The sequence below is a fragment of the Manis pentadactyla genome, chromosome 3 (genome assembly GCF_030020395.1).
Source record: "Manis pentadactyla isolate mManPen7 chromosome 3, mManPen7.hap1, whole genome shotgun sequence".
NCBI classification, from domain to species: domain Eukaryota; kingdom Metazoa; phylum Chordata; class Mammalia; order Pholidota; family Manidae; genus Manis; species Manis pentadactyla.
This window is the reverse complement of record NC_080021.1, coordinates 75,592,961-75,620,677: the sequence shown is the minus strand read 5'-3', so window position 1 is coordinate 75,620,677 and position 27,717 is coordinate 75,592,961. Positions and strand designations below refer to the sequence as shown.

General features: G+C 42.7%; 1 protein-coding gene across 5 annotated transcripts in view; it reads left to right on the top strand.

Annotated features, from left to right (window-relative positions):
- The window catches only part of CHD7 (chromodomain helicase DNA binding protein 7), a 193,253-nt gene that overhangs the window by 158,388 nt on the left and 7,148 nt on the right, over positions 1-27,717 (top strand). For 4 of the 5 annotated variants that reach the window (XM_036907542.2, XM_036907539.2, XM_036907543.2 and 1 more), the window contains 20 exons: positions 200-455; positions 5,813-6,023; positions 6,567-6,762; positions 7,050-7,217; positions 7,425-7,604; positions 10,407-10,517; positions 10,607-10,812; positions 13,481-13,680; positions 13,830-13,989; positions 17,954-18,043; positions 18,507-18,610; positions 19,955-20,084; positions 20,477-20,549; positions 20,703-20,757; positions 21,455-21,683; positions 21,934-22,142; positions 22,265-22,936; positions 23,830-23,990; positions 26,073-26,300; positions 26,535-26,978. In XM_036907542.2, the coding sequence (XP_036763437.2) occupies positions 200-455; positions 5,813-6,023; positions 6,567-6,762; positions 7,050-7,217; positions 7,425-7,604; positions 10,407-10,517; positions 10,607-10,812; positions 13,481-13,680; positions 13,830-13,989; positions 17,954-18,043; positions 18,507-18,610; positions 19,955-20,084; positions 20,477-20,549; positions 20,703-20,757; positions 21,455-21,683; positions 21,934-22,142; positions 22,265-22,936; positions 23,830-23,990; positions 26,073-26,300; positions 26,535-26,978 (4,083 nt within the window). The remainder of the gene's footprint in view (positions 1-199; positions 456-5,812; positions 6,024-6,566; positions 6,763-7,049; positions 7,218-7,424; positions 7,605-10,406; positions 10,518-10,606; positions 10,813-13,480; positions 13,681-13,829; positions 13,990-17,953; positions 18,044-18,506; positions 18,611-19,954; positions 20,085-20,476; positions 20,550-20,702; positions 20,758-21,454; positions 21,684-21,933; positions 22,143-22,264; positions 22,937-23,829; positions 23,991-26,072; positions 26,301-26,534; positions 26,979-27,717) is intronic. The other variant, XM_036907541.2, reaches the window with a different exon arrangement.

Genomic DNA, 27,717 nt, shown 5'->3' with positions numbered 1-27,717 from the left:
GTATCACTTGACATTGATTCACTCAACCTTCATGCATGTCTCATGAAAGCCAAAAGATTAGTGCCTTCAGACCTTTCCTGGGCTTTGACAAATAAAAATGAAAGGTAAATAAATAAGAATCCTGATTCCTCATGCCAGAATATATTTTAACATGCAAGCAAATCATGATACCAGTATTTACTTAAGGTCCTTTTTTTAGGTGCAAAAGCTTCAGGCTATTCTAAAGCCAATGATGTTGAGACGCCTCAAGGAGGATGTAGAAAAGAACTTGGCCCCCAAAGAAGAAACTATCATTGAAGTCGAGCTAACAAACATTCAGAAGAAATACTACCGAGCCATCCTTGAGAAGAATTTTACATTTCTTTCCAAAGGTGGCGGTCAAGCTAACGTCCCTAACCTGTTGAACACTATGATGGAATTGCGCAAGTGCTGCAATCACCCATACCTTATCAATGGTAAGCCCGCCCCATGGGCCACTGTGCCCCTCCATCCTGGGTTTTGTGGTCTGCAGTCGTTACTGTATCCTGTCATCTCTGTGTGCATTTCACTAGCTTCCTGTGCTTTAAGATGCCTCCGTTTGTGGTGGCTGAAGGTGAAGGACCATCAGCCCTGCCGATCCCTGAAGCAGGACGTCACCTCACCTCATTCTGCTTCCCTGCACTTCTCTAAGCCTCACACCTTGAAGGGAAGTGTTAGTGCTCCATGGCTGGAAATCATCAGAACTGCTAACAGTTAAAGAGAAATTAGTCCCTAATTGAGCTTTTCTTGCTGTGTATGTGCGTGCGGTTTTGAATCATTGAAGTTAAAGAGGAGCTTGGTGTGAGAACGCAACTATTAGCTGTCCTAAGACATTAATAGTAAAAATTTCTCTCAGTCCAGAGGCCTTTACCAAACTTGCTCCCTAAGAATGGGATTAAAAGCTGTGAAAATATGTAGTTTGTCCCAGTTACTAATGAGTACTTTGGTCTTCCTTCTTACTTAACTAAAGTGATAGTGTTATGTAATGGTTATGAGGAAAACCTGTATCATGTACTCCAGAAATCATGGAAGGAATGAAGACTGCATGCCCATGATTTGTGAGTGCTCAGGAGAGTACAAGAGCCCTCGGTTTGTCAGGACTGAGATGAGGGGAGCCAGCGGGATTGAGGAGGATTTGGGCCATCAGGGTTAGAAAAAGAAGATAGAATTAGGCTCATGTATAATCTGAGCACAGGGCAGGAGGCAGGAAAGCGAAGGGGAGCTTGTCCACAGTATAAAGGACATGTGGGAGAGTGAACTGTAGACACACTGGGACCCTGCTGTGGAAAGCCACGTAAGTGCTCAGTTATGGGTCTGCGGGCACTGGAGAACCACGGCTAGTGTTTGAGCTAAGAAATGATTAGCAGTGTGATTCGGGATGATTAGTCTGGCAACATCATATAAAACAGATGGGAGAAGGGAAGACAATAGGCAGAAAGGCCAGCTTGGAGGCTATTGCTGCAGCGCAGGCCGGAGTTAACATGGGTCACATAAAAGTGGGGGCTGTCTAACTTGGGGTTGCTTGTGCACAGTTATAATTGGCCAGCAATGCAATCAGGTTCCTTTTCAGGGGAGAAGGGACAAAGCCTGCTTTTGTCTTTATCACAATCCATGGTGCTTGAGGGCAGCTAATTTAAAGAGTTCCTGATCTTTCTTTCCCACTTAAATAACTTACACACTCATTAGCCACCTCAGATCCAGAAGTTCTGTCATGTTATTAAATGACAAAGCAGTGCACACCTGGGAGACCGTGTCAGCAGGGCACCTGAGGTCATTGCTGTGCTGTTACATCAGTAAATTTACTTTTCAAACTTTGTGCTTTTAGCTTTGTCTTCTGAAGAGAGTATCATGTGTGATAATTGCATGTTTAATGCTACCAACTTGTTAATCACCATGTGTTTAATACCTGTAAGGCCAAGATGGTGTGTATCAACCAGCTTGCTCCTGAGTTGCAGAAATGGAGTTGAGGCTTAGGGTGGCTGATGGTATGACTAAAACACATGTGTGTGTCCACATGCCACACACACATATGCACACGCACACACACACACACACTTTAGCATATCTGATAAAAGAAATATGCAGAATGGTAGTTTCCAAGGGTAAAGAAAATGCACTCGATGAAAGAGCTTATTAAATGCTGCTGGCAGAACTTACATTAAAGGGAAGCTGTCGGCAGTGGCTGCTGGCTGGCTGTCCCAGTTCCACCAAGTTTATGTGGTCTGGCTACATGCTGATTTTGTGCATTGGCCATTGCGAGGGGAGAGTTCCCCCCAAACACTGCCAGTGGGTCTCTTCCTGGGCTAATGACTCTCAAGGTCATCCTGTCTAATTCCTTGTTTGCTAGCAGGCTTGTAGGGCTTCCACGGCTTGGATCTGTGTCAGTTGTTCTAATTGGTCACACTTTTAAGTTAGTTTTTCTGTTCTTATAGAAAGTTATGAATTGTCTGGTAAGCAGGTTTCCTCACATGCCTTAATGTTGGGAAACAGGGGAAAAAGAAAATACGCACATTAGGCATTACAGCTGCCCAGGTAACCAATGTAGATGTCGTGTTTCACAGAGGTTACTCCAGGCCAGCACTGTCCATTCTTATCCACAGTAGAAGTTACACTAACATGATGCCAACATTGCACACATGTACTGAGCAGCTACAAGGGAGTTTTCAGTTTTGGAGGTTGAATTTATATTATATTGGCTGTGGCAGACTAAAGCAGCCCCAGCCAAAACAAAGTTCAATTCAACGAAGCACATTTCTATAATTGTGGAAAAGAGAAAAAACTATATATGTGTAAGTTGAGAGTGAGGAAATAAACAAAGCCAAAAGGGAAAAAAATCATTCAAATATTGTGGTGATAGAAAACAACTGTATGTAAATAAGAAATATTTTCAGTGTGCATTAATATTTTTATTTAAGTGCTTAGAGTAGTGTTTGGTGCCCTACAAGCTCTTGGTAAGTTGCTGCTAGTTGTTTCTCTTACTGAAAGTTAAGGGGTAATTGCATAATCTGAGTGGAATTGCTGTTTTGGGCCCAAGCTTTATTAGAATGGAATGTCCAATTTTAATAGGTCCCAATTTTAGTAGGTTGCCTATGTGAGAGTAAAAATAATGTTGAAAACTTGGTCAGAGTTCCCTAATGGTTAGGGGTGACTTATGAGTTGACTTATGAGGTAGGAGTATAGAGAATAGTGGGCAGAAAAGAAACAAGACTGAAGCTCACATGATGGAATGAATTTCTGAGAGAAAACAGGAACTTGCTTTTTTCTGGTAATCTTCAAAAGAAAATAATGTCTTGTTTGTTTGTAGTAATATAGATAACATTGTAGTTACTGCTCTCAAAGCAACCATCTGTTTAAGTGAAAAGAATTCCACTCTCATTTTGAGTTCTTACTTCAGGTCAACACACACATACACACACGCATTTTTAAACAAAGTACTTTGATGTAGGGCAGTGCCAACAAAGTATTTTGCTTTTCACAACCGTTCCTAGTTAATTTTCTGATTGATATTTACAAATCTAATATCAAGGTAAACTTTAATTGGTGAACTTGTAAATTTGGTTATGACATTAGAAGGTAGAAATTACTTTCCTCCCCAACACCTTCCCTTCCTTCTTCCTTTCAGTCTGGCCATACTAAATATTGTGCTGCAGGAATCATATAGGAAATATGTTTTCTGATTTTTAAAAATGAAGTATTACTACTGTGAACTAGCTGCCACCTTAAGAACCTGAATTATAACAAAATCTGAATTAATTCAGTAACTTTTTGCCAGGTGAGAAGGAATGTATTTTAATTTTGACTCTTATTTAGAAGATGAGAAATTATTAGCATTAGCATTGAAAAAAGCAGGACAGTTATATATGTTTCTTATCTCTGAATAAATTTAAAGTGATATAATTTTTCTGCTAGTTTGAATTATTTATATTTTCAAAGTTCTTACTAAAATAATTCAAACATGTCATTGTCAAAATGAGTTTTTCAATTTTGAAAACAATTCATTGACAATTAACTTGTTTTAAAATACCATATTTTATGTTGATTAAAGTCCATTTCTCAATTGTAAGGTACTTATAGTATATTGTGTAAAAAGAACAAACTTTACAAATAGATGTAATATATAGACTTAAATCTGTTTCCCCTGTTCCTTGGGGGCCTTTTTGTCCTGATTTCTAAATTTCATGTTTGGGAAAACATTATTCAAGAACAATCCTTATTCAGGAAACTGCCTGTTATTCTTTTAAACAGCATTTTGTTTTTTATCTTTTCCTAGCTAAAATCTTTGCCTTTTTCTCACTGAAAAAAGTCCTGAATATTAGTCTTTCATTCATGTGGAAAAGGAGCGAGAGCCTGGCGATTCTGCCCCAGCTGGCATTTTCTGCCCTTCCCCCTCCATAACAAGTAACTCTGCTTTGCAGAAGACCTTAGTTCTTGGTAAAGGCATTAAGTGACTTTAATCTGTTCTCAGTAAGACTCTTTGCTGATTAATAATTAACAAGCTGTATTTCTGCATATGACCATGTCATAATTTCCACAAGTGCCTTAAAATGGAAGCAGGATGACACTTTGTCCTATATTCTGCTGCTTGCAGAAAGACTGCCTGACTGTGATGGTGGAGGCCTAAGTTCCTTACCTTTAAAACCCTTTGGAGGTTTCTGTATCCTCATCTTGTGTTTAATTCATTCACACGCTTAAAACCCATGGTAAGAAGAGCAGTTTAAAGTTTCTGGCACAGTTGAAGGCTGGGAACCAATCCCATTAGATGGACTGGTTTGTTTGTGTTTTCTAAAGAATAGGTGACCACATCCGCCATCCTTAGGGAGAGGCTGCTGAGCATAGCAGTCATGCCCCGATTAACCCCGTAGATGGGAGGAGGCCAGTCTGATGCTGCGTAATTCTACTTAAGCCGCCTAAGCAGTTGAAGGAAGCTTAGCCTGCTGCTTCCTGAACAAGCGTATGCTTGAGGTCAGGGGAGGAAGCAGTAAGGGCCTCGTTCCTTAGGAAGATGTCATTCTCTTGTGGCTTCTCTGTATGATGAACCCAAGCCTTTGAACAAGCAGAAATCTCCATGGGGTTATGAGAAAAAGAGGATTAGACATAGAAGACTTACATGAATTTTTTTTTTAAAGCTTCGGATAATTCAAGATAGAATTTTTGTATACCTTATGAAATTGTCAACTGAGAATGAATGTGGAGGGAGATTTAGAGATTGCAATATATGTGTGCTCCAGTCCCCTTAAACAGTCCCTAAATATTATCCTGAAAAATGAATTCCCCTTTGTTACAATCCTTTTGGCTGTATTCGTATACAATTATATATACAAACTACTGCCCTTCCACTACAATTGTTAGAACTCTATTCCCTTGTTTCCTAGTTTTAGAACAGATTTTGTTGCTTGTGTTTATATTCAACTAGTAAACAGCTCTTCATTTCTTTAGCAATTTAGGTTCCAAATTTTCTGTAGGTATCTGGCCCTTGGCTTGTTTCTCCCACTTCTCGCTTGACAGTCTGTTGTTGAAGCTTCAGTTTCTACAGACAGCAAACATTTGTTTGTTGGAAAATGTGGTTTTTCCCCCAAATGCCTAACTAAATGTGTTGTGCTTAAAACTTTGATCCCTTTTATACTTCATGTGGTTGTGTAGATCTTACTTTGAGTAAGTGAATGGATTCATGTTCATAAACATGATCATGGCATTCTGGTTCCTACAGTTTGCAGTGGGTTTTGAAAGCAAGTTCATTGTTTTTAGTAATAAAAACCTTTTATAATATTCACATTATGCTGTCCAATCTCTGCAGGTGCTGAAGAGAAAATTTTGGAAGAGTTTAAAGAAACACACAATGCAGACTCTCCAGATTTTCAGCTCCAGGCGATGATCCAGGCTGCTGGCAAGCTCGTGCTGATTGACAAGCTGCTGCCCAAACTGAAGGCTGGTGGCCACAGGGTGCTCATCTTTTCCCAGATGGTGCGCTGCTTGGACATACTGGAAGACTACCTCATTCAAAGACGGTAAGGCCTCTGTGCCATACAAATAAAAGGAAATAAAAAATGACCTTTCATGGGGTTCCAAGTGGTTCACCTCAAAGGGACATTTAGGATAAAGGGGACAGTAGAAAATGTATCACATCTCTTTTTTAAAAACTGTAGATGTACACAGCAGTTACTCTGTATTGTATTGTGGCGACAGTAGGACTCCGCATAGTTTTGTGGGCAGTTTTGTTTCCCACTTCTTTCATTTGGCCAGGGGAGGGTAATTCTTACCTGAAATTGAGATTGTTTGTTATTTTACTGTTAGAAATGTCAGCTGTTTTTAGAGTTTAGATGTTTCACTGGACAAGGAAGTAAAATTAAATTTAATCTTTGGGCATTTAACCACTAGTATGAAAAGCTGCAACAAAACCTGTTTGCTCTGAAATTTTTTTGGTGAACACTGTCATTCTGTTGCTATCCCATATTGTATCCCATATTGTAATACTTTCTTAAAAATAAAAAAACCCACAAGTATATTGTAGCCATTTGTCAGGCCTCCTTGTTAATACTGACATTTTCTAGGTACCCCTACGAAAGGATTGATGGCCGAGTAAGAGGCAACCTCCGCCAGGCAGCTATTGACAGATTCTCCAAACCTGACTCTGATAGGTTTGTTTTCCTCCTGTGTACAAGGGCAGGAGGTTTAGGCATTAATCTTACTGCTGCTGATACCTGCATCATCTTTGATTCCGACTGGAATCCCCAAAATGATCTCCAGGTAAACATGCGAGAAAATCGTCCTGCCACCTTCTTTGTTGAGCCATTCTCCAGTGATGGAGAATCCCCAGTCAAACCACAATTAAATTTGGGCAGTCACTCAGGCCATGTCCTATGATCAAGGCAAATGAACCAACTGGTAATCAATTTAATGTTAGTGTGAAAGTAATTTCTTCATATGTTGACCCTCTTCTAAACTGCACCTCTGTTTATTGAAACAAATGCTTTTATAACTGATGATTGAGTCTTTTATTTCTTTGGTAGCCACTAATTTCCTTTTCCTTCCAGGCTCAGGCTAGATGTCATAGAATAGGACAGAGCAAATCTGTGAAAATCTACAGGCTGATCACAAGAAATTCTTATGAAAGGGAGATGTTCGACAAGGCTAGTCTGAAGCTCGGTCTGGATAAAGCCGTGCTGCAGTCTATGAGTGGGAGAGAGAACGCCACCAATGGGGTAAGCCACACCTGCTGGTTCCACTATTTAGCTAATGATTCAAGATAATTCCGGCACCTGATTATTCTGACCTCATTATTTTAAGTGTATTTTGTCGCATTTTACCTTTGTTATGATTCAGGCTTATCCTCTTTGAGAAGAATGAAGTATTTGTTAAGTCTACAAACCATTTAACTCTAAGTTATTTTAAATATTGCTCTAAAACAGGTACAGCAACTTTCCAAGAAAGAAATAGAGGATCTTCTTCGAAAAGGGGCCTATGGTGCACTCATGGAGGAGGAGGATGAAGGCTCTAAATTCTGCGAAGAAGATATTGATCAAATTCTCCTACGGCGAACCCACACTATCACCATTGAGTCTGAAGGAAAAGGTTCCACATTTGCTAAGGTGCGACTCCATCTGAAGAGCAGGTTCTCTGCAGAAGTGGGATAGAGTCCGTGTAAGGCACCTTGGAAGGTGCTCATGTGATGCATACATAACGTTTGCCTTATGTTGAGAATTAAGAAATTAATTATTAACTCCCTATGGCACTCCTAATGCATGAAACACTCTCTGTGTTTGGGGTTCTATCCTGCCTCCTCTTGTCCTTCTGTCTGTGCCTGGCTCCCAGGCTATCCTTTACCTGTATTCTTGACCCCATCCTCCCCCTTCCTGAACTCCTGCTGTGCCATCACCTTGTCCTTCCCTGCAATCCTTGTTCTTGCCATCGCCTATGAGAGCACTCAAGTCACTCATGTCTTTGGAAGGTCTTTCATCTTTTTCCCACTCCAGCTACAGCTCTGTAACTCTTCTCTCATGGCCAAAAACCACACAAGCATCATTTACACCAGCTGTCCCCACTGCCTCCCTTTCCATTTATTTCAACTTCAGCCTCCCCACCCGCTTTCCACCACACTGGTGCTGGTGAAGGTCACCCCTAAGCTCCTAACCATTCTGCCCAAGCCCCTTCCCAGGCTTCACCTGCATAGTGTTCTGCCTTTACACGCCCACACCCACTCTATTTTCATTTTTCACAGCTTTCTGGAATATAATTTGTTTTGTTTATCATAAAAATCACCTATTTTAAGTGTATGATTCAATGTCTTTACCTATTTACAGAATTGTGCAACTGTTCCCACATCTGCATTCAGAATATTTCCATTATACCCCAAAGATCCTGTTGCCCATTAAAGGTCACTCCTACCTTCCCTCCCCCTCCAAGTCCTTGGCAACCACTAATCTACTTTCTATCTTTGTGATTGCATACTCTTGACATTTTATATAAATGAAATCATATAGCATGTAGTCTTCTTCATTCACTTAGCACAGTGTTTTTGAGGTTCACACATGTTGTAGCATGTGTCAGTAATTCCTTTTTTATTGATGAACTGTGGTCCACACATGAACATATGTGCCTATACCTCATTTACCAGTTGACTGATAATAGACATTGGAATTATATATCCATTCACTAGTTGATAATGAAATTTTGAGTTGTTATACTTTTTGATTATTCTGAATAATGTTGTTACAGGCATTTGTGTACAAGTGTTTGTATGGATGTATGTTTAATTTCTCTTGTGTATATATACCAGGAGTAGAATTGCTGGCTCACATGTTATAACTCCAGTTTATCCCATAGAGTTACTGCCAGACTATTTCTTAAGCAACTGCAATATTTCCCTTCCCACTACCAATATTTTAGGGTTCTGATTTCTCCACATCTTCACCAGCACTTTTTATGGTCTGACTTTTTGATCATAGCCACATTATTGGGTGTGAAACGATAGCCCACACTGGTTTGATCTGCATGTATCTGATGCTAGTGAATATCTTCTCATGTGCTTGTTGCCCATATATGTATCATCTTTGGAGAACTGTCTGTTCAAATCCTTTCTTCATCCTTCGAATTGTCTTTTTATTATTGAATTTTAAGAATCCTTTTTATATTCTGGATAAAAGTTCCTCATCAGATAATACAATTTGCATATTTTCTTTTACTCTTAACCATATTTAATTTTAATGAAGCCCAGTTTACCCATTTTCTTCTTTTATCATTTGTGCTTTTGGTGCACTGTCTAAGCTAAGGTCACAAAAATTTGCTCCTGTGCTTTCTTCTAACAGTTTTGTAGTTTTCATTCCTACATTTAGATCTATGACCCCTTTTGAGTGAATTTTTGTGTGTGGTGTGAGATAGGGGTCCAACTCTCTCGTTTTGCACATGGACAGCCAGTTGTCCCGACTACTCAGTTGTCCCAGCTACTCCAATCTTGAAAAACTCTCCTTCTCTGGGCTCCATGATCCAACACCTTCTTCATGTCTTTCAGCCTTTTTTCATATTCTTTCCTTAGTTCTCGTAGGCACTTCCGATTCAGTATGTGCAAAGCCAAATTCACCATCCCCGTCCCACTACCGTCTGTGCGTATTGATGCACACATACACACCTGTTTGTTCACCTGAGTAAAGTTGGTTGCTGAGGTTTTTCCTGGCTTCTTCCTCCTCCTTCATGCTTCATACCCACCCAGATTCTAACTCCTTTAACTTTGCCTTTTAAAAGATATCTTTCTAGACTGTCTCCCTATCTCTGCTAGAGCTGTGTTCAGTCTTCGTTATTTCCTCCCTGAACTACTGCAATAGCCTGTTGCACTCTGCTCTACCCTCCATGCTCCAAGATGCTGTGTGCTCTCTTCCCATGCTCATGATCACTCTAACAGGTGACTTTGTATACGATTGTGTGCATCTTGAATTTATGCCCATTTTCAAAGGTTCACTGCTGCCTCAGGATAGAGTTCAGACTCTGTTGATGGACATGCAAGCCCCTGCTTGACCTGGCTTCTGCCTGCCTCACCAGCTTGACCGTGGGCTACTCTCCCTTGGCTACCTGTCCTCCTACCATGTGACATGGTTGCCTTTCTCCTCTGTGCCTTCGCACAGGCTCTGCTGTGAGCATTTCCACATGCTCTCCTATTCTCTGAGCCTTTGGTGATCTGGTCAAGGCATTGTATTCTGCAGTCTGTTCTCTCTTCCCAGCAGTGCCCTCCCTGCATGCCACCCCCACTGCCACCCCAGCCTGAACCTGGTTAGGGCCTCCTCTGTATGTCAGTTGCACATGTGAGCACCTTTGTGACCTACATTTATTACATGGCACTGTCTTCGCATTTTGCCTCTGAGAAAAGCATCTGAAAGTAATGCATATTTTATCCCCTTTAGGCCAGTTTTGTTGCCTCTGGAAATAGGACAGATATCTCCTTGGATGATCCAAATTTCTGGCAAAAGTGGGCTAAGAAGGCTGAATTGGACATTGATGCCTTAAATGGGAGGGTGAGTGCGAGGTCCCACTCAAACCCTGTTTGATCTAACCCAGGGGCCACTTTTTCAGAAGCTTCAAATGGATTTGCTGTCTTTTTCAGAACAACCTGGTCATTGACACTCCAAGAGTGAGGAAGCAAACCAGGCTGTACAGCGCAGTGAAGGGAGATGAGCTGATGGAATTTTCAGACTTGGAAAGCGATTCTGAAGAGAAGCCTTGCACGAAGCCCCGGCGGCCCCAGGACAGGTCCCAGGGCTACGCAAGGAGCGAGTGCTTCAGAGTTGAGAAGAATCTGCTCGTGTATGGGTAAGTCAGACACACTGGAAAGATGGAATTTTATTTTAAAAAAAGTTAGAATTCCAGTTGCCATAGAAAGACTGTATTTGTGTTTGGATTTCGGTGACTCCTCATAGTCCAGTCAGGCGGCAGCCTCTGCAGCTGCTCTCACGGGCAGTGGTTGTTTGGCTAAAGTGCTCAAAGTTGTCTGCCTCCTCGTGGATTTGAGGGGGCACGAGCTCGTCCCTTAAGGAGTTCTGTCAGAACCAGATGTACTTCTCAATTGTTAGTAACTCAGAATAAAGTTTCAAAATCATGAAATCTTTTACTACTTTACCTTCACATTGAATTTACAAACATGGTAATCTTCTAATATTTTTCTGCTGTAAAAATTTGTTAAAGGCAGTCATCTCAGTTGTAAAGCTCTTCCAGCTCATCTAAAGCATAAATGAATGGTCACCTCAGTTCTCTGAGTGTGTTGTATTCTCCTGCTGGACTACAAGTCCCTGAGAGGCAGGATCCAATGAACTGATCTTCACAGCTCCATGGCACCGCACATGGTGCATTGGACAGTCAGATGCTCAGTGAATATCTGAATCCATATATGAGTTCTCTAGCATAATGTGGCACTGTAGGCAAATGGCACTCAAATTTAAAATACTGCCACCAAAACAATATTTCTATAGATCTGATGATATCCTGTCTTTGAGAATTTCTTCCAGTGGATCATTATGAGTTTCAGAATAAATGCAAACATTCTGTTAATGTGGCAACAGGGCTCTTATCTGGCCCTTGTCTGTCTCATTGGCCTTTTCCACAGGCAATCCAAGTTTCTGTTAGTACTGACCACTTTGTCTCTGGAGTGCCTGTCCCTCCACAGGGGACCCTCTGCCCCACCCCCAGCATGCCGACTTGATCTGCCCACCAGCTCTTATCCTTGGTGTCCACACTGCACCAGAGTCCCCTGCACTCTCCATCACCCTCAGTATGGTGTTTCATGCCTTTGAGGAGTTGGTCTCTCCTGCTTGAGTCCCAGTGAGCAGCTCCTTGAGGACTGGGGCTCTTTCCTTGTGCCTTCGGGGCAGGGTGTGCACAGCAGACCCACAGCAAGAGCGGCATCTGTGATTACTTGGGGTATAAATGAAGGTCAACAGCTGAAGTCCATCCTGTGTGCCAGCAGCTCTGTCTCCTCTGCTAATTATCTGAGACCCTCCCTACCCAAGTCCTTTGCTACTTGCTCCTGCTTCCATGTTTCAACGTAATGATCAAGGTTAAGAATTTTGCAGATACCTTTGAAATGGCACATATTAATAACTCTTGAAGCTAGGAAGTATGCTTAGGGCATGCTGTCTTTCAGTAAAGCCCTTCCCTCCTCCCAAAGGCATCCCTGTGTGTTGAATACCTGCTGTATTCTGGGCACTGTGCTAGGAAATTCTCAGACACCAGGGCTACAGCTGTGAGCAGGACAGTCACAGCCCCTGCCCTAGGACAGGCAGATGAACAGGTAGGCACGGCAGGAAGCTGTGATGGTGCCGTGGCAGGGATGCACTGTGCAAATGCAGCATAGAGAAGTACCTCCGCTCCGTTAAGGCACAGCTCAGGTATTACCCCCGCAGCTTGGGGGCTAGATGGGGCTGAAAGAAGGAATTCCATAGAAGGTGACATGTATAGCCTTTTACTCAATGGATATCCTGAATTAGCTAGGGCAAGCGGGAGTGTTGGCAGGGAGGAGAAGAGAGTTCCTGGTGGGGAGAGCAGGGGGCCGGGGCCTACCTGTGAGGGCCACACCTCCACGTTGGAGGCACTGAGAGAAGGCACAGAAGCCAGAGAGGACCAGGCCGGGTGGAGGGCAGCCCTGCCGGGGCTGTGCCCAGCTCTTGGTTGTTGAAGAAGGCAGTGGGAAGGTTTGCCTCTCTCCTGAGCACCGCCCTGGTGCTCAGTCAGCTACGACCTGGGGAAGACACAGTCCAGACACATCTGCCTGCCCATGGTGTGCGCTCATCAGCAACACCCCGACGGAAGAATACAGAACTGTTCTTCCCTGGGATTATGACCCTAGATAGATGGCCCAGACTCCACAGTGTGCTGTTTGGCTGTGTCCACAGCCCTTTCTTCCACCCATTTTACCTCAGGACCTGAGAGTTGGCTGAGCATTTTTCCTTGGGGTTCCCCTGTACGTGGGACTCCCTACTTCAAGAGGAAACTCAAACCTGTTTGCAGTCTTGCTAGTCACCACGGCGGCCCTTTGAGGTCGAGGTACGAGGCATGCTCCTCAGCACTGCATCCCTGATTTGGGGGATGTCACACCCCCTTCGAGTCACTGTCACCTCAGATGGTTGGTCAGCATTAAAACATACAAGCCATGATAGTGTGAATCAAAGTATAAAGTGTCCAGGACCCGGCTTGCTCTCATGTCTCCAGAATTGCTGCCTTCCCTGAATCTAACTGACAGGCTTATTCCAGCTCAGTTGGCTTGATTTCTGTGGCAGTCGGGCTCCTGCACAGTGGAGCAGGGAATTCGTGGCCCACTCTGTAACAGGCCTTTTGACTCATGCCTTGGTTGGCTTTCCTGTCACCTGATGTAAAATACAACTAGTTGTGACCCAAGATTCCCTGACACTGCTCTCTGCCTGTGAAAGTAAAGCCCCAAGTCTGACCCTGAAAGGCATCATCTGCATGCTGAGTGTTTGCTTTGCAGTTGGGGACGGTGGACAGACATCCTTTCTCATGGACGCTACAAACGCCAGCTCACTGAGCATGATGTGGAAACCATCTGCAGAGCCATCCTCGTGTACTGTCTCAACCATTACAAGGGAGATGAGAACATCAAAAGCTTCATCTGGGATCTGATCACACCCACAGCTGATGGCCAGACACGAGCATTGGTTAACCATTCAGGTAGGTTGGCCTGATGTGCTTTGAGCCACAGCGTCACAGCACCACCGGGACCTCACATGTCCAGATATGCCTGCCTCATACATCGAAATACCTGATTGTGACACAGTCGTTGTGCTTGTAAAAAGCTCCTGTTCTTCTTATGATTCTAGGTTTATCAGCCCCGGTGCCAAGGGGAAGGAAGGGGAAGAAGGTGAAAGCCCAGAGCACACATCCGGTGGTGCAGGATGCCGACTGGCTGGCCAGCTGCAACCCAGACGCCCTATTCCAGGAAGACAGCTACAGGAAGCACCTGAAACACCACTGCAACAAGTATGTGTCAGGAGGGTGGGCGCAGGAGCATGCCATCCCGCATTCCTAAATGTCCATGTGTCACTGAGGCTATAGAACTCTAGTTACTATCACTGCACAACTTGACTGTTTTTCTGGAAACATGACACCAAGTCACAGGACTGTATAGCTTTAGATGACTGATGCATTTCATTGTGGTAAAGATACATAGACAATTTTACTGTTTTAACTGTGAGTATATATGATTCATTGGCATTAACTACATTTAAAATGCCCTGTACCCAACATCGTCATCTATATCCAAAACCTGGCCCCAATATAAGCTCTGTGCCTATCGACTGATAACTGCTCCCCTCCCTAGCCCCAGCTCCAGCAGTCACCACTCTACTTTCTTGCTCTTGAGTTTGCCTACACTAGGTACCTGGTAAGTGGAATCACACAATGTCTTTTGGTGTCTAGCGTATTTCACTTAGCACAGTGTGTTCGATGTTCATCCATGTTGTGCCCTATACTAGTGCTCTATTCCATGTTATGCCTGAGTGATATTCTACTGTATGTATAAACCACATTTTGTTTGTCCATTTATCTATTGACTGGCACAGTTGATGGACACCTTCTGGCTCTTGTGAGTAATGCTGCTAATGAACATTGTAGATAACTAAGTTTTAACCAATATGTGTTAGAAAATCAGGGCTGCTTTACATGATCCCACCTTCCACTGACTGCTTCGCTAGAGAGACAGGGTGGGGACTTTACCTGTTACCTTATGCTTAATAACAGCTCAGTTGCTGGATCCTCTTTTTCCCACCTGTGAGCTTAGCATCATATTACTGTATTTCCAGAACCCATTTATGTCTAATTGAAGAACAACTAATCTGACTTTATTTCATTGCTTGGACCTCTGCTAACTCTCCACCGAGTAAACCAACATCTACATGCTCTGAGCCTTTCCTTGCTCTGAGCATGCGTGTCGCGCATTGGCAGTGTGGCCGTGCTGCTCCAAACAGCTCCGCCACTGCCCCCGTGCCCTGCAGCTGTGGCTCACTGCCTTGTTAGTTACCTAGAGCTCTGCCACAAGATTGCCACTGGAGGAGGCAGGATAGAACTATATGTGTACCTCTCTTAACTAGTAGCAACACAAGTCTGAGCACGCACACAAAAGTGTTGGCAGGAGACTGAGTGCTTCTCGTGGCTTATCTGTCTGCCTTGTCAAAGGTATGTAGTGCTGTCTTTTTGCACTTACCTGATGAAGAAATGGCGACTCTGTGCTTAAGGTCCCTCTGCTAGTTAAGGGACAGAGCCAGAGTGGAAGAAAGCCCAGATGAGCGGAGGGCTCCTCCTTGTTCTCGACCGCCCCGCCCACCTGGGAAGCCAACCCCTCCTCCTCCCTGTAAATACAGTGGTGCTTTGATCGCTCTCCTTAGATTTTTGACTGGCAAATTCTTCTATTTTGAGTCTTCAAGTCCATTACCTCAAAGCACTTTGGTGACTCAGGAACTGTTTTGTTGTTACTGCTGCAGGGTAATAGTTTCCCTAAAATCCTGCCCTGCTGTAGCTGTTGGAAAATTTCTTTTTCATTGTGGTTTATGTGAACCTGAAGTCAACAGCCTTCTGAGTTCTGGAGTCAGGCAAACTGGAGGTGCTGGGGTTTAGGTGGCTCCTGTTCCCAGGCCCCAGTGTGATGGAGGTGGTTTCGATTTCCCATTCTGATGTCAGTAACAGACTTCCACAAGGCCACCCTCTCTAATTAGTATGTGAGATGTAACTAGTATTCCTCACAGCTTTCCCAGGGACTCAGAGGGAGACAGGCAATGCCTTCTATCTCCTCTGGGACGAGCAAGCAGTACAGTCAGTCTTCCCCATAGATGATTGTGCTGAGACACCACAGGATCTAATGTGAGGACATGTTTGTGACTAATCAGAGAGAAAATGAGACCCAAATTGAGGAACCTCCTAGAAAATAGCCCACCAGTTCTCCTCAAAAGTTTTGAGGGAAAGAAAAAGACAGCAGGCATCTCAGATTAAGAGAAGATGACCAGGAGAGTGCCGTGCCAGTGTGGCCCTGGACTGGCTGCTGGTCCAGAAAGCGGTCACGGCGGAACAGCTGAGGGCACGGGAGGGAGGGCTGTGGGCCCGTTAGCTGTCTGTCCCTGTGACTTGCCGAGTACAGACTCCTTAGGGTCGGGGCTACCTCCCACCCACCTGTCACCCTGCCAGTGCCAAGGTGTTCCATAGGGACTCTGAGCTTGCCAGTTGCCTTGGTTTGACTTTTTGCATTTAGGAGAAAGGTGAGATTCATGGTTAGTTTATAAAATTCTCCACATAACTGACAATTTTCCTGATGTGGAAAACTTGTCTTCTACCAAAAGGGAAAGGAAACATTCGGATCACTGCCCTGGTACTGAGTTTTGGTGAATAATAGAGAATCCAGCCAAAGGTGGAGGGTATTTCCTTGGAGCGACCCTTTCTGAGCATCCTCTGTAAGGAGACCCTGGCCTGCAAGTTCTTCTCTAACGGGAGAAGAAACAGGTCCAGTCACAGAGGCCCATACTGTTACTTTTCTTTTGCCAGTTCAGTGTGGCACAGCCCATTTTTAATCTTACCAAAGAGAGAAATCTTAAGAAAATAAAAATGAGGTGTCCCAAATGACTGCTCTCCTTGAAGCATATTCAGATATGTATGGCCTCACACTTTGCCTCCTGGCCAGACACCTGGTGGTGGAGAGGAAGGCGCCTCCCAGGTGCTGGTATGGTCAGGAGTGGTCAGTTTGGGTCAATCTGCGATGTCCTGGAGACAGTGGGAGGTGGCAGGGTGAGAAAGCCCAGTCCTGAGTGGAGTGTTCTGGGTAACTCCGTGACCTTGGGTATGTCCCTTGTATTCAACTAGCCTCAATGTTCACATTTATAAAATGGACACTGTAGCTTGCCCTACTTCATCACAGGCTTTGAGCTAGCATATGTAAGTGGGATGCATTGGCTGTGAAGTGCCCTGTGGCATCTGATGGGGTTATCCAGCCAGGAAAATAACACTTGGTATTATCATCTATTCATTGCCAAGGAGGTAGTCTTCAGATACCAGTCCTGAGTGCACAGAAGGGGCTGTCCACAGGAGATGCTGGACTCAAGAGTAGACACAGGTCTTTGTGAGTTACCAGGTGGGCTTTATTGAAAGAATTACATTTAAGCCATTGAGAAAATCCCAGTGAGATTAAAAATCCAGTTTTTAGAATTTCATGGGTTTTTAAGACTGATTCCTTAAAAATGACTAAGAACTTAAATGAATTGGACACTTTTTAATCTCTTTGGTGATATTTTATTACCATTTCTTAAGCTACAACTTAGGCTTCCAAGTAATATAAACTGGAAGGAATAAAAAACATTTAATATTCCTTAAGGGAGAAGAGTGAGGACCTACCCCTTGTCCCACCCCCACTGCCATCTTCCTTTCTCAGAAGCAAAGTTGTATAATCTGAAAAACCTGACATTCCATATTGAGGGTTTATTGTAAGGTAGTAAAACCAGATTTTATATCTCGTTTATTCCTACAACTTCTGATGTGCTTCCAAAAATGGTATTAAGGCAGCAGCTGAGGAAATTTTATGAGATAATGAAGCAGAACAGTTACTGAAAGCCATCTGCTCAGTTGTTTACAAACTTGCTTCAATACTTCAGAGGCAATGGTGGGGTACGTGTCTAAACTTCACAAGCTGTGCTAGGTAGAACCAAATGAAGTGCGCCTGGGCTGGGCTGAGCCCGGTCCCTCTCTGTGCAGTGTGAGCGGTTGCCAGGCAGGCCTGTTGGAAGCCAGCAGAAAGCACCACACAGAGGTGATTATGTGCCACCATCTGTCACGCTTCAAGCCTACCATACAGCATGGCTAATCAGCCTTGGCAGGATGATGGATGAACAGCAGCAGCTGCCAAAAGCCACTGTTGGCAAACAGTCCTGAAGTTAAGAACTTTTCCCCCCTCTGTCTTCCTCTCCAGGGTCCTGCTGCGTGTCCGCATGCTGTACTACCTAAGACAAGAAGTCATAGGAGACCAGGCAGATAAGATCTTAGATGGTGCTGACTCAAGGTTAGCTCAAATGGACATTTGCTCGGTACCTCTCTGTGATAATCTGGGCAGTTGGAAAACATGGATTATGTATCACAACCTTCCTAAAACATTAGTGGTGCATCTCCTTTTTTTGCATTGGAATGTAATGTTGATTCTGTGAGCTGTTGAAGATGTGACAAGAATTGGGGAAAGCTGGTTTGTATGTACGTGTGTGTGTATAAAACATGGTACAAACTAAATGACTGGTGTTCCAAGATAACTTTTAAAATGGGACACCTTGTGATAAAGTTCATTTCTGACCATGGTGGAAGGTGCCTAACTTCTGCCCTTTTTTGTAATCTTTGCTCATTTCTCCACCACACTCAGAGGCTTATCATGAGAAAGGGGCACATGGGTACATGTATCATGTCTTTAGTTACACAGACTTTGTGTTTAGTAGTAGTGTATGTTTTAAATATTATATAAATGGTTGTCTTTCTAGTGAAGCTGATGTGTGGATACCAGACCCTTTCCATGCTGAAGTTCCCACAGATTGGTGGGATAAGGAAGCAGATAAGTCCCTCCTAATCGGAGTGTTCAAACATGGTAAGTGACATGTCTGTTTGACCACATCTTGACTGTATGGCTTTGTCTTTATTTAGTGCTCTTTGCATACTCTTTTCCAAAGTCATAATATTAATGAGGATAGTTCCAAAGGACTCTTGGCGTGTACCATTTTCCTGTACTAAAAATCTAATATGAACTGTAAATATCAGATGCTGTTTTCGAATGTTTGTTGAGTATTTGAGAAGAAAACATTTCTTTCTTGGCTGTAAATAAAATGAAAACCATATTTGTTTTAATAATAGCCAAGTTGTCCTATAGCTCTCCCTAAACTTTGCTTCCAGCACGGCTCCCCTTGCTAGCTCTGCCAGCCGGTGTCAAAGTGGACGGTGGGCTTAACCTCTGCTATTAATCTGTACAAGTGCCTCCTGGGCTTTGTTCCAAGCAATATTTCACAAATGTCAGTGCTGAGAACTCACGGCTCCCCTGAGTGGGATGCAGCCTTGTTAACTTTGAAAGGCTAGGGATGCAGAACTGGCATGATATATACAGTGAGCGATTCCTGATTATAATCCTGGTTCTCTGGAGGTCGTGGAGGTATTCTCAGCAGCCCAGCCTGACTAAAGGGGAGAATGATGGCTTATAAAACCTTTCATGATTACAGTTTGGCTTGCGGCTCTACAGCAGTTAGGAGCGGTGTGGTGTAGTACACATCCTAATTGAATTGTGCCATTCTGCCTATGTACTGCAGCCGTGTTTTGTGAGCTCAGCCTAAAAATCATTTTCCCTCAGTGCACTGTTGGGATCTGCCATTTTCCATCTAGTCAACTTGGGCAGTCAAAAAGCACATTGCAGTTTGAAAACCATAGAGGGAACAGTGTCATCTTACTGACATGCATCATCCTAAACCTGATAAGACAGGTTCGCTGGCCTTAGGAGGACAGGGATTTTCAGCCAGTGGTGCAAGTTCCTGCAGGAGTGAAGCTGTACACTGTTCAAGAGGAGGATAGGGTGGACTCAGTACACTGCAGAGGTTGTAAAAGAACATTATGAAGGCTTTTAAATGTCAAGCAAAATTAGATTTGGGGGAAAAATAGGGTAAAAAAATCTCTCTAGGGGTCTTGCAGTTATTCTGAACCTGTTTTGCTGTTAGTATTTGTGGTTTTCCTGATAACATCCCTGAAATGTAACTTGCCCCCCAAAATCTGCCCTGGAGTGAGTGTTCCATAGAATGCTCTACTAAAACACGGTTCATTTAAGTGCACCATAAATGATAATCTCAACTGAGAAGCACGCTTCGCCTGTTGCAGCAGTGCTGTGATTTTGTCAGTGACGGGCCTTTCCTCATTTCTGTCTGTGTCTTCTGGGCTGGTGGGGATGACACAGGCTATGAGAAGTACAATTCTATGCGAGCTGACCCTGCGCTGTGCTTTCTGGAACGAGTTGGCATGCCCGATGCCAAGGCCATAGCTGCAGAGCAAAGAGGAACAGACATGCTAGCAGATGGTGGTGACGGGTAAGAAGGACATTTAAAATTTTTAATAAACTTTATGTCAGCATTACATCTATTGGCACAGTTTGCTTCTTACACTGCACTGTGCATTACATTGCATCTGATTTGAACTTAAGTGATGTTTATCAGTATAGTTGATTTATACATAATGACTGTTTAAACACAATATAGTATCTAGATAATCTAAAATTTGTTTGTCTTTTCCAAATAATGACAGTCCCCTCAACACACCCATGCCTCCCCTGATAGCTACACGTTTCAAATAATGATAGAATCCTTTTTGATGTCAAACCCAGAATTAAAAATAGCATTGGGCAGATTGTTACTCCTTCCCAAGCCCCCTTCAGTCTCTTGCTTACAAGGATGACTTAAACATTTTTAAAATTTCTATATAGGGGAGAATTTGATAGAGAAGATGAAGACCCAGAATATAAACCAACCAGAACACCATTCAAGGATGAAATAGATGTAAGAACTTGAGTATATTGACTTTAACAGCACCATTAATATATGCCCATATAAGACTTGTTAAACTTTATAGATAATGGTCTTTTCTTTAAAAGGTAAAGCAAAATAAAACTCCAAGTGAAAATAATTCTGTTTTTTTTCTTTGCTTTTAAGGAATTTGCAAATTCTCCAGAAGATAAGGAAGAATCCACGGAAATACGCACCACAGGTTAGGCTGCATAAAAGCCCATGGAACCCAGCAAATGTGTGCAGTTCAGGCACATTCATGCATCAGGCAGGGGCTTCGGCTTCCTTGTGATGGGAGCATCTTAAAATGTTATTTCTTCTATGCTGATTCATTCCTTTTGTGAATAATTTTATGTATTGTTTATCATTGATTTTTCATTACATTGACTTTCTTTGATAAAATAATTACATTCTGAATTAAGATAATTTATATATTTATTTTATACCAGTTAGTGAGAACATTTTGGTGTCTTTAGAAACATCTCTTGGGAGTTGAGCATTTACTAAGTATCTGAAATACTGCGAGTTTATGGAATGCTGACCTTTTGCATAATGTAAAACCATTAGCTAACAATTATGTGATAATTTTTTATGTTCAAGATTATTATTCTAAGTATATCACAGGAGAGCCCCCTTATAATGTAGGTCATGGCACAGAGCATGTTTCTTTATGGAAAACTGAAAAATAAACCATTTTTCCCCCCCTGAGGAGTTAAAAAAATAGTAAATAAATTTCATATTAGTATTATTCCTTATTTATATTTTAAAAACAAGGGCACCAAGTTGCCCTCTCTCTTACTGTTATTTGAATGTTAATGAGTCATCTTGTTTTGATGGAAAATCCTGTATATTGCAAGATTGCAGCTACACATTTCAACAATATTTTTCCACTTCCCCAGGCAAGCACAGTGAGAGTAATGCTGAGTTAGGCCAACTTTACTGGCCTAACACCTCAACCCTGACTACCCGTCTGCGCCGGCTCATTACTGCCTATCAGCGCAGCTATAAAAGGCAGCAAATGAGGCAAGAGGCCCTAATGAAGACTGACCGGCGCAGACGGCGGCCTCGGGAGGAAGTGAGAGCCCTGGAAGCGGAAAGGGAAGCTATCATATCTGAGAAACGGCAGAAGTGAGTTTCTTCAGGGTTTTACTCAGCTCCTGGTACATTCCTCTCTTCCCTGCTCTTCTAGGCCCACAAGAGGCAGGAATCCCATCTGAGAGAATGACTGTCAGAGAGCCTCAGTATATGAAAGCAGTCTGTCTCCCACCCCCAAAATAAGTACTATGTATTAAGTTTAAGGGAAAAGAGGACAAGGAATAATAAGCTTTAAGCCTTTCATCCCCAAGTACAATCCAAGCTAATGTCTTTTTTCTGATAGGTGGACAAGAAGAGAAGAGGCTGATTTTTATCGTGTGGTGTCCACTTTTGGCGTTATTTTTGACCCCATGAAACAGCAGTTTGACTGGAATCAGTTTCGAGCCTTTGCCAGACTTGACAAAAAGTCTGATGAGAGTTTGGAGAAATACTTCAGTTGTTTTGTGGCCATGTGTAGGCGGGTGTGTCGAATGCCCACTAAGCCAGATGATGGTAGGTTCATTTGGTAACAAAAGTTCTATACTGAAAGGCCAATAGAGTGAAAAATAAGAGAGTGAACAATTTAAAGCATACTTGGGTTTTTCCCAAGTAATACAGTTGTTTCTCTGTTGCAGAATCACCCGACCTCTCCTCCATGATAGAGCCAATCACAGAAGAGCGTGCCTCCAGAACTCTCTACCGCATTGAACTGCTGCGGAAAATACGCGAGCAGGTTCTTCACCACCCTCAGCTGGGAGAGAGGCTGAAGCTCTGCCAGCCAAGTTTGGAGCTGCCCGAGTGGTGGGAGTGTGGAAGGCATGACCGAGACTTGCTGGTTGGTGCTGCGAAACATGGGGTCAGCCGGACGGATTATCACATCCTTAATGACCCGGAGCTCTCCTTCCTGGATGCACACAAAAACTTTGCTCAGAACAGAGGGGCAGGTAACATATCTTCCTTGAACCCACTGGCTGTTGGATTTGGCCAGACGCCCACAGTCATCTCATCCACCCACGTCCAGGATGAGAAGGTGATGGGACAAATGGAAGGCAAAGTGGAGGAGCCCAGAACCACAGCTGCTGCAGAGAAACCTGAGGCGAAGGAAGAGGAGGAAGGACTGGACGACAGGGAGAAGGGCAGCAAGCAGGGCTGTGAGGCTGAGGCTGGCTCTGTGAGAAGTGAGCTGAAAGGGGTGGAGGTCAGTGCAGTCTCAGGGCCCAAGTCTATTTCAGAAAAAGGTTCTGAAGAGGACGAAGAAGAAAAGCTGGAGGACGATGATAAGTCGGAGGAGTCTTCCCAGCCTGAAGGTAATGCCCAGCCCTCCAAGCCTTGCCCCCAACACAGTGGCACTAGTGACACACTGTGTTTCCATGTCACGCAACGAGAGCTCATGTTTGTTTTGAAGGTAGATTAGTGTGCATTTTCTTCTGTGAAGGGTTCATTTTGGGGTATGCTTAGATGTATGTTTTGCTCTGATGTGGCATGTAAACAGTATTTCAAACACCTTAAAAGCTCAGAAGAGCTTTATGGACACATGACAATTTCTGGATTAAGGATGGGGGTCAGTTAACTTCAGAGTAGGAGCATATTGAGAAGTAGTTTTAATTTGGATGGCTAAATGTGAGGGAGAAGAATCATTCACTGAGTAAATACTGGTAATTATTTTAGCACAAACAATGCTTAATTTATTTAGCTTTAGTTCAGAAATAAAGGGTAGGCATAGAATTAGAAAACAACCAGTTTCTTTCTAAGTCACAGTTAGGCTGCTGTACCTGGCACAGAGTAGAACCAAGGTGGACTAAGGTGCTGTACCATTCTGTTCTGTGGAGCTAGAGCTTTGAACATGAGCCAATGCATTAATCCTTTTCCCTGTGAGGAGGGACATAGGCTCTTGAGTGAAAGACTTGGTTGTCATTCAGCCTCCTCTGAGATTTACATGCAGTATGTCAGATGACTAGTGGTATAATCTCCCTAAATCTCTGCTGTTTCATCTATAAAATGCAAATAACACTATCTACATGAAAGGACCATTGAGAGCTTTAAGACAAGATTTGTAAAATGCCTGACACCATTCTAGCCATATAGTAGCTACTCAGTGAAATGGAGCTGATTGGTATTCAAATTTTTCATCATGTCATCTTTAAACTTCTGTTTCAGTCACAGACTGGTTGTGAGTGATGCACATTAACTCATTTCTCAGCAGGAGCTGTCTCTAGGGGGAAGAATTTCGACGAAGAAAGCAATGCCTCTGTGAGCACTGCTAGGGACGAAACCAGAGACGGATTCTACATGGAGGATGGGGACCCTTCAGTAGCTCAGCTCCTTCATGAAAGAACATTTGCCTTCTCATTTTGGCCTAAGGTTGGTGGGTTCTTTGGTGTTTTGTTTTGTTGACAAAAAAACAGTGGAGGAAATTATTGTAGGGGGATTCTCTAATTAATTTTAAGGTAAACTTTGATGTAGTGGATGAAGACTGTAGATTTTTTCTTATGTCTTAAAGAATGATCTGGAAAAGCCCAAAGTAAAAAGTCTATAGAATACGTTTTATAATAGGATAGGAAAATCACATGAAGAAAAGATAATAAGAAATAGAAGTGTTCATATAGATCTGTGGCTCCTTGAAAAGATTTCTTAGGTTAGTAATAATGTTGTACAGTATAATCTATAGATTATTATTTCAACAGACCTGCCCTTTGGCAAAATAAAATATGTGGACTTTGTTTTTCTCATGGTGGTAAAAAACATATAACATGAAATTTAGGATCTTCACCAAATTTAAGTACATTTCAGTAGTTTTAAGTATATTCACATTGTTATGAAACCAATCTCCAGAACTTTTTATCTTGCATGACTGAAGCTTTATACCCATTAAACAGATCTCCTTCCCTTCCCCCAATCCCTAGTAATCACTGTTCTAGTTTCTGCTTCTATGAATTTGACTATTTTACATAGCTCATGTAAGTGGAATCATGCAATATTTGTCTTTTTGTGATTCGTTTATTTCACTTAGCATAATGTCCCCAAGGTTTATCCACATGGCAGCAAGTGACAGGAATTTCCTTCCTGTTTAGGGCCAAATAATGTTCCATTGTATAATTACACCACATTTTCTTTATCTGTTCATCCATCTTAGGGACACTTGACACTTGGGTTCCTTCTACCTCCTGGCTTATTATAGTGCTACTATAACATGGGTGAACTAATTTATTTGAGATCCTGCTTTAATTCTTGTGGATATACATACCTAGAAGTGGGATTGCTGAGTTATAATGTAGTTCTATTTTTAATTTTTTGAGGAAACACTGTAGTGTTTTCAATAGCAACTAGCCATTTACAATCCCACCAACAGTGCACAAGGGAAAATGTGTGGACCTTAAAAATTGTTGCTTTAATTTTTTAAAATATGAAGCAGAACTTTCAGATTTAAGACAACTTCATATATTTGGAAACTTACAGTCTCCTTAACTTGGGAGAAAGGTGGGCTATTGGCCCATTTGCTCCAATATATTATGAGATAATTCCAAATGCAGTGATCTGTAACCAAAAGCAAAGTAGAAATTATTTTTTGGCTAACTAGCATAATTTTGTAATAAATCCCTATGTGCTTTGGGCATGTTTTTCAGGGTGGGGAAATAATCACTCTGTTCACCATAACAGGGATGTCTGGTTAAACCGAGCAACACTGAAGCGGCTTCAGTTGACTCATCCCCAGATTGCTCTTGCATAGTGTTGGTTGTGTAAGAAACAATGTGAAATTTTTAACTGAAGAGTGTACTATCAAAGATACTTTCTCTCTGTATCCCTGCTTATTTCCCCCATTACACTAATCTCCTTTATTGAGTATAGAAGGGAGTTTCCCAGATCAGTCAAAAGGTCTTTCATAGCAGGCACTTTTAATCTATGGAAGCCAGGCCTAAGAGCTGTAATTAGAAATTTTTAATGTACACGCTTCAATGAAATTTGAAGTGGTAATAGGTGGAGAATGCAAATTGACATTCATTAGGTGTTCCTAGGTTGGTGCCCATTTCGTAATGCTGAACTTTATTAATAGTGACACTAATGATGTCCCATTTTCTGGGACAGACTGCAACCCAGCCTGTGGATCTGAAGCTTACCAGAGCATCAAGAAGCTAAATGCAGGGCTCCATAGTTACTGTGGACATTCCCCTATGATTTGTAATGTTTTCTAATTTATGTGATTCAGTGTTGGCAACTGAAAAATACTAAGTTTTCTGTCCTGGGGCCACCCTGGGACCTTCCACGAGAGGAGTAATTTGAGTAGATTTTGTTTATCTCCTTGCATGTTTTTTGTTTTCTTTTATTTTTTGCATACTGTTGAGTTTTCAACATTTTATGTTTTTGAGCATCTTGGTGGAAATATTTCTCTAGCAGTTTTCACCAGGTCTTTGTTACAATTTTGTGTGACTCCTCTTCTCCCTCTAGGATCGAGTAATGATAAATCGATTAGACAACATCTGTGAAGCAGTGTTGAAAGGCAAATGGCCAGTAAATAGGCGCCAGATGTTTGATTTCCAGGGCCTTATCCCGGGTTTCACACCACCCACCATGGACAGTCCCCTGCAGAAGAGGAGCTTCGCTGAACTCTCCATGGTCGGCCAAGCTAGCATCAGTGGAAGCGAGGACCTCCACACTTCACCTCAGTTGTCAAAGGTAAGTTAGAGCAGCTTGTGTTTGGCGGTTTAAAAGGAAGCCCTCTAATTCTTCACTCAGTTAGGAAACTGTGTTACCCTCCTTCTGCTTAGAAATAAGATGGCTGCTATTGCTCAAAGCTTCTCACCAGTCATGAATGTTTAATTCCTTAAGCTGCTTGTTCTGTGTTTCTGCAAGCCAGCCCATAGAGCAGATACAATTTTCGCTCATTACTTTGTTGGTATTTTTCAATAGGAAGATGCCCTCAACCTCTCTGTCCCTCGCCAGCGGAGGAGGAGGAGGAGGAAAATTGAAATCGAGGCTGAGAGAGCTGCCAAGCGGCGAAACCTCATGGAGATGGTTGCCCAGCTGCGGGAGTCTCAGGTGGTCTCAGAAAATGGACAAGAAAAAGTTGTAGATTTATCAAAGGCCTCAAGAGAGGCAACAAGCTCTACCTCAAATTTTTCATCTCTTACTTCAAAGTTTATCTTGCCTAATGTCTCAACACCAGTGTCTGATGCCTTTAAGACTCAAATGGAACTGCTCCAGGCAGGTCTGTCACGCACACCCACAAAGCATCTGCTTAACGGCTCCCTGGCAGGTGGAGAGCCTCCCGTGAAGAGGAGGCGGGGAAGGAGGAAAAACGTGGAGGGCCTCGACCTGCTTTTCATGAGCCACAAACGGACACCACTGAGTGCAGTAAGTTCAGGAGCTCACTTACATTGTATGTGCCCACACTGACAGCCGGGGCCCTCCACTGCTGCTGGCACTAGTCTGTGTTCCTCTGAGTGACATGGTGTGAAAGCTGGCTTCTTCCACAGTGAAATAGAATTACAGTGGACAGAGTCATGGTTCTGAGCTGAAAAACGGTGGTGAGCATTGATACATAGAGATCACTTGGCCTGAACCAAATGTAGCTTGAGGATTTATTCTTCCCAAGATTCTGGTATATTGATTACTCTCGGAAGACTAGCCTGAAACAAAAACATGTTCTTCTGAGCCTATAATTGTTATCTCTGAATTCTTGAGGAGGAAAAGCTTCTGCTCTTAAATATATTGATATCTTTTGGGCCTGGCGTTTATGAGATGAATACAAATGTTCAGTTTTAAGATGTAAGATTTATTGTTGTCTGCAAAGCTAGCAATTGCAAATTCTCCTACCTCCACAATTACATATTTTAAACAGCTTAACTGAATGAAGATCTGTGCTAGTTTAGGTTCAAATGAAATAACATGTGCCAATGAATTTAGACGTTTTCTTTTTCAATTCAAAGGAAGTAAGTGCAGTGTAATCTAATTCTCTTCCCTAATTGGCTTCCTTCCCTCCACCTGAAAATGTGCCTCCTAACTAATGCCAAGGGTCTCACCCCAAAGAACCTGATCACATGCAGTTCCTTTTAAAAGGGCTAACTAGTCCTAGATATCTTAAGCCTGTTGG